This window comes from Condylura cristata, unplaced genomic scaffold (assembly GCF_000260355.1).
Source record: "Condylura cristata isolate star-nosed mole 26May11 unplaced genomic scaffold, ConCri1.0 scaffold00008, whole genome shotgun sequence".
Lineage (NCBI taxonomy): Eukaryota > Metazoa > Chordata > Mammalia > Eulipotyphla > Talpidae > Condylura > Condylura cristata.
The window spans coordinates 55,262,597-55,268,849 of NW_004567109.1; the positions used below are offsets into that span (position 1 = coordinate 55,262,597).

The window sequence follows — 6,253 nt, forward strand, 5'->3', positions numbered from 1 at the left end:
GAGTTTCCAGCCGGAAAGAATCCCTACAATTTGGGTTTACCATGAACAAAATTTTCCTAGAAATAATCCATCTTGATAAACATAATGCTGGACTTTTGTCCATTGCAGTTCACATCTTAGTACTTAATTCTGAATATAAGTTAATTCTGAATATATAGAATTTCAAGGGTTTTTAAGATGTCAACCCTTGATATACTATGGTAATAAATATTTTTTTTCTAAAGTTTTGTTTATTTATACATACAGAACTGGGGTACAAGCCAGAGGTGCAGGGTCAGTGAGAGGATTCACCAGAGACTGTGGGGAACAGAACAGGCTGACTGACAAGTACGCTGCTGAGGGGAGCAGTCGGAGGTCAGGAGAGTTCTGCCACACCATCTGGGTCACCTCTGGGGCCGGGGATTGAAATAGTGATGAAATGGCTTTAGCTTTTTAGTGCTGCATTTACCCACTGCGCCACCAGGGAGGGCCCGGGAATAACTTTTTACCTTTCAAATTTATTGAATGCAACCATTGCCATATTTCATAACTGTGCCAAGACCAACAAGGCCTACACCAAAAACCTTTAAAAACTCAGGTAGTACTGCAGTTAATACACTACCAGCCTCAATGAGGCCATCAGAAATTGCTGTGGATCTATTGCTTTTAGTTTGCTGAACAGCTTCTCTTAGCTGATTTACCTCTTTGTTCATCTCCTCATATTTATTTGTAAACCCTTCAGTAAGTAGTTCTTCTTGCATCTGTAAAAAAGAAGGATGTCTTCTGTTGAAAATGTCAAATTAGCAGTATTTTCTATTTAACAGTTTTAGCTGCTAAGTATGTCCTGCTACTGCCCACTATTAGTTGCTCTTTGATGAGTTTGTTCAATATACCCCTATGTTTGGAGCTGGGTAATTGGAGTATCCTTGACTTGTAGGTGCTTCAGACCCCTGAAAACCTCTCCCTGCAGTGGGGAGGTATTGGGATTGAGCCAGGCTCGGCAGCTATGCCAGCATGTGTTCAAGTCCGATGACACACTTGAGAGGGAACATATAGATGTAATTCCACTAGTGCTTCTTCCACTGAGGAGCTATGAGGACTTTTCTAACATAACGGGAAGTGCTGTATTTCTCCAGAACACAGTTATCACACTCTAGGCTGGGACAGAGAATGCTTGTAAGAATGTCCTCCAAATGTATTCATGGACATTCTATACATTTTATCTGTATGGAATGAATCAAGCAATTTACAATAAAATTGACCTAATTTTAGTGTTTTCAGCATTCCCTATTTATTTCAAGATAAATGGATATATTTCATTTCTCTTTGTGGTTTTATGCATCATGAAGGACTCTGAAACTACTGTTCTACTGAATTTGGGATCAGAATCTGATCCTATAATCATATAAACACTGAACTCTGAAAAATGAAATGCTACAGAAGGTATTGATCTTATATATTTAAGTCTTCACATGATCCAGGTTTATTCACTATTTCAAGTAATCATATACCTTTGCTTTTATACCTAGGTCATGATTAGAGTTAAATTTTTTGTTTTCTTCCTTCTGAGGAATTGTAGTGTTGCCCTCAGTCACTGATCAGGCTATGCAGAAATACCTTTAGTTTATGATCCAGCATCTTTTTCTGCTCTCTAAGAAGTTCATCTTTTTCTCTCTCCATCTTCTCTTGCAGTTGGGTTATGTTTTCCTTAAAACTTATCTTTTGAGCTTCTATGAATTGCTGTTGTTTCTTCTCTTTCTGTTTTAGAAGCTCCCGTTCCTGCTCAGCTGCCTCCTTCTTGGCCCGCTCAGCTGTTCCACAACAGTTTTGTAGGGGGAAGAAAAACAACAGTAATGTAGATCTGTACCCTCTGAGCTAATAGACTATAATAGCTTATTAACAATTATCATATGTATTATAGTCGATAATAGTCCTTAAAATTTCAGGGAGGGATATCTGAAACCAAGTGGTAGTCACACCAGGAAAATATGTCAGAATGTGATGGGAAGACACTGTTTAGTTGCAGGAACAACAAAACCCACCTGGTTTATTTCACATATATCATTTCCCCCCACAGAAATAAAGGATGCTGGTTGTTTCAGGAAGGTTTTACTTTCACCCATATCAATGCACTGCAGGACATTCCCTCCTTTCTCCATACCTTCTATGGCCTTCTCCCCATCAGCGAGAGCTTTGTCTGCCTGCAGGATGGATTCTTCTATTGGTGCCTGTGACTGCAGGAAGCTCTGGAGAACCTTCTTCGCCTGAGGAAACAATAGGAGCAAGACTTAGTCAGGCAGCTAAGAGCTAGTCTTATATTAGGGAAATTATTGTTCAATGAACCTATAAATAATATCCTGTAAATTCTTTGTCCAATTGAGGGTCCACAATGGTTCTTTTCCTTTACTGCAAAAATAAATACCAGCCAGAGGAACTCACATTTTAATCCTACAGTTTTTTTCTTGCAATCAAGCCACCCTCCCAGGTTAGATCCAACCAGTTTTATATCCTGTTCTAAAAATTCAAAGTGGTATTTGTTTGTAGTGTCTGGTTTTTTATTCCCCCTGTTAATTGTTGTATATTTTTTCTCCTTTATCTTATCTTATTTTTTGATACAAAGACATGTTCTTCCAGGGATGCTCCCTAAAGTTCTTTCTGAGATTTGAATGGCTGCCAGGTACCAAAATTGCCAGGTATCATCTCTACCTCTTGATGGCTGTGTGTTTGCATTGACTTATTAACTTCTCCTTGCATAAAATTCTTCAATTTTACTGTGAGGTGCCTAGTTTATTGAAGTAGTAGCTAATTCACATTATCTCAGTATTTAATTAATAATCCAACATGATTTAGTGAAAAATAGGTCAGTCATCAGTCATCATCATATTCATCACTATCATCTCCCCTTCAATGTATATCTTTGTGATAACTGCTATATCCAATCAACTATATATTTTTCATTCTCTGTAAAAGTTAAACTTCTTGAGAAGAATTTTGTGTCTCTCATTATATACTCCTCATAGGCAGCAAAGAAACAGTTACACTGTTTACAAAGTGAGAGGAATGGTCTTTCTCATCTAGATTCCTGAAAATAAATCTTATATTTGGGAAGAAATATTTCTACTTTTTAAAGAATATATAAATGATTGCAATATAAAAGCTAATATTAGCTATCTCTGTGTTTTCCTCTATCTATGTAAATATGACAGTAGTCGTAGCATAACCAGAGTTATGCTCTTCTCAGCTCTGTTTATTCCTTACCTTAACTCCTTTCCTAGGCACCAGCTCGTAGTTCTGCTCAATTTTGTTCTTTGCTTCTAAGTAGAGACTGTGTCCTCCAGGCACAGAGAATGTTCCTCTGGAGATGCTCTCCCTCAAGGACTCTGAAAGCTTCCTAAGCTCAGCCTGGCAATATTTGAGAGATGCATCTTCATTCTGCAGTAAGAAATCGTCCTTCTTTTTCTCTGTGGTTTCCTGCCAGTGGAAAATGGAGAAATAAAAAAAAAAAAAAAAAAAGTTGTTAGGAGGGAAAGTCTATCTGTGGTCCTTCTGGAAGAAGCAGCCTAGTGACCTCAGAGTGAACAAAACATGGATTGACCAAGAGTCAGGAGACTTGTTAGCCATACTTCTGATCAATTTAGTTCATAACTTTTTGAAAGTCCCTCACTCCTGTGGGCTGAAGTCATTAACTCTGAAATGATGGGGTTGTTACTCATAAACTTACAACTAACAATTATTTTCTTGATTAAGATGCAGCTGACATAAAATACTTCATTAGTTTCTTTGTTCAACATCATAATTTATATTTGCTGATACTGCACAATGATCACAACATAACTCTAGCTAACATTTGTCATCTTACATATTCATGATTTTTTTCTTTTAATGAGATCTTTCATGATCTATACCCTGAACTCTTTTTATGTGCAATATAGTGTTATCAGTGGTTCACTACAGAATGTAGAACTAACAATGCTCCATCCATCAACAATAAACAATAGAATGTTATTGGATGAAGGGATGCTAACTTTCTCTATTTATGCATAGCATCAGCTACTCATTAGTGAGTTAAGTGGTTGCTGAACAGAGTTTTGAACCTGTCATAAATTCTTTCAGTGACTGTTTGTGTGCAACTATTAGGAAGAGAACTTGTTTCACCTTCTTTCTGCATGAACAAGGTGATATTTGTGATTTGTCCAATGATCAATGGGAAACTAAAAGGAAAAATTACAGTAATGTTGCTTTGACTAAGAGGTGTTATTATGATCCCCAAGAGGCTCCTCTCTGATATTTATTGTCTGCATTTTCTCTGTGATTGTGAATATTAATCCTGTTAGTTGGGTATGTAAATCAAATGAACTTTAGGAAATTAGAGTACCAGCAGGTCATTACCTAATCATTTGAATCTTTTAAAAGCATTTTTCTGTAGGTTAGGGCAGAGAAGGCAGACATGTAAAAATTGAGAAAAGGAGGATGGCATTGGCATATGCTTTTTTTTGGATTAAATGAAGAGTGGGGACGCCCTGCCTGCAGATGGTAAAATAAGCCCATTTTTAACTTGTTTTCTACTTGTACATAAATGGGGCTGATACTATCTTTTAAAGGAATCTGACAAGAGGTACTATGAACTAATAAATATTTTAAGATGCTAAGCTCATGTGAGACATTTTCTCATAAGAGGAAAAACAGTCATTCTTTTAGAAAAAGGAAGCACTGCATCAAGTTCCTCCTACAAGGAGAGCTCATGAAACATAGGGCCAAGCAGGGTGAATAGGACATTCAGGAAACACAGAAATAAGGGCAAATGAAGGTTTAGACCTATTACCAGAAGCATTTTCTGGAACTCCTGCTTGTCATCCTTGAAGGAGTGCTTCATAAAGATTGTGATGGCCTCCCTCTCACAGGCTGCATGCAGGTCTAACAGCTCCTGGAGCGTGTCTGTGGGGAACTGCACTCTCTGGGCCATCTGCTGGCTGTAGTGGTCGGCTGCCTTCCACACAGCCTCTGAGTTCTTAAGCTGGGCCAGAGTTGTCACTGCATTCTCCAAACAAGGAATACTTCCACTGTTGATGGTGTCCACGTAGATCACAACGAGAGTTCTCAGCCCTGAATGTCATATGATATTTAGGGGATAAAAAGAATTCACAACTTTGAGATCAACATTGTAAAAATCACAAAAAGTTTATTGAAGTATGTTGACTTTTATCTTTGCTTCATCTCCACCCTGTCTTCATCATTTCTTTCTCTTTTTGTCTTCTGTGAATCAACAGCCTAGTTATAATGTTACTGTATTTTTTACTCTTTTTTTATTGTTTTTCTGTTTCATCATGTTACAAGGATAAGTTAATGATATCAACCTATGTAGTCAAAGATTACTAGGAAAACTTCACTCATTGAAATAAAATTAAAAAGTGCTTATTTTACAGTTAAATGAAGTACATAATTTTCACACTTTCCATATGAAAATAAGTCCCACTTAGAAAAAATGGTATGCATTTCAAGCCAGTGCCACACGCATTCCTCAGTCCTGTGTCCATCTGAACACAGGACACATGGTGTCTGCCCAGGTGTCCTGTCCATAATCCAGCCCAAGACCCCAAGATTATATTTAATATTTTCTCAAACTTTCAAGTCTTTCTCAAAGACTCACGTCCTGCTACTTATTGTCTAACTGTGTAAATTCACAGAATATCGTGCATCTCCTCACCAAACAAGAATTTTCCTGTCAACTCATCTTCACACAGATTTTTATTCTTAAGAACAGTGAGTCTAATGAAAAAAAAAAAAAAACAACAGCCAGTGTTTTAGTTTCATGAGACACTTCAAGAATCAGTAGTTCCTTTTATAAGGAAATTTTAATAACAACATGAATTTCTATGTGTAGCGTAACACCTGTCTTTTTGTAGCACATACAGCAAGACAGAACAGTGCTAACAGCCCAGGGAGCAATGGGTGTCATCCATACACTGAGCCACAGAGACATGTAGTGACTAGACTCACCATTTCCAGACACAGTGATCCCCTCCCTTAGGGTCTTGGCTTTTACATGTGTGAAGATATAAGAACAGAATTTTTGGAATTGCTCTTGGAAATTCAAATCCAGTTGATTTTCTGACACTTCCTCCATGTAGTGTAACAATTCTGTGTCACTTGTAGGCTGATCAAAGACAAAGCACTTCCGGTTTGGAAAGAACTTCCTGATGCACTCTCTAGGCTGGTTGGACATTTCCAGTTTGGTACTAAGACCTTCATTAGTGGAGAAAGAATAGTCACTGAA

At 37.6% G+C, this 6,253-nt stretch overlaps 1 protein-coding gene across 1 annotated transcript in view; it reads right to left on the minus strand.

Moving 5' to 3' along the window:
• Positions 1 to 497: 497 nt before the first annotated feature.
• Positions 498 to 6,253, minus strand: part of LOC101627467 (guanylate-binding protein 4) — a 10,022-nt gene continuing 4,266 nt past the window's right edge. The window contains exons 5-10 of the mRNA XM_012722135.1: positions 5,977 to 6,222; positions 4,802 to 5,082; positions 3,238 to 3,450; positions 2,141 to 2,243; positions 1,597 to 1,790; positions 498 to 740 (exon numbers count right to left, since the gene is read on the minus strand). Of these exons, the coding sequence (XP_012577589.1) occupies positions 498 to 740; positions 1,597 to 1,790; positions 2,141 to 2,243; positions 3,238 to 3,450; positions 4,802 to 5,082; positions 5,977 to 6,222 (1,280 nt within the window). The remainder of the gene's footprint in view (positions 741 to 1,596; positions 1,791 to 2,140; positions 2,244 to 3,237; positions 3,451 to 4,801; positions 5,083 to 5,976; positions 6,223 to 6,253) is intronic.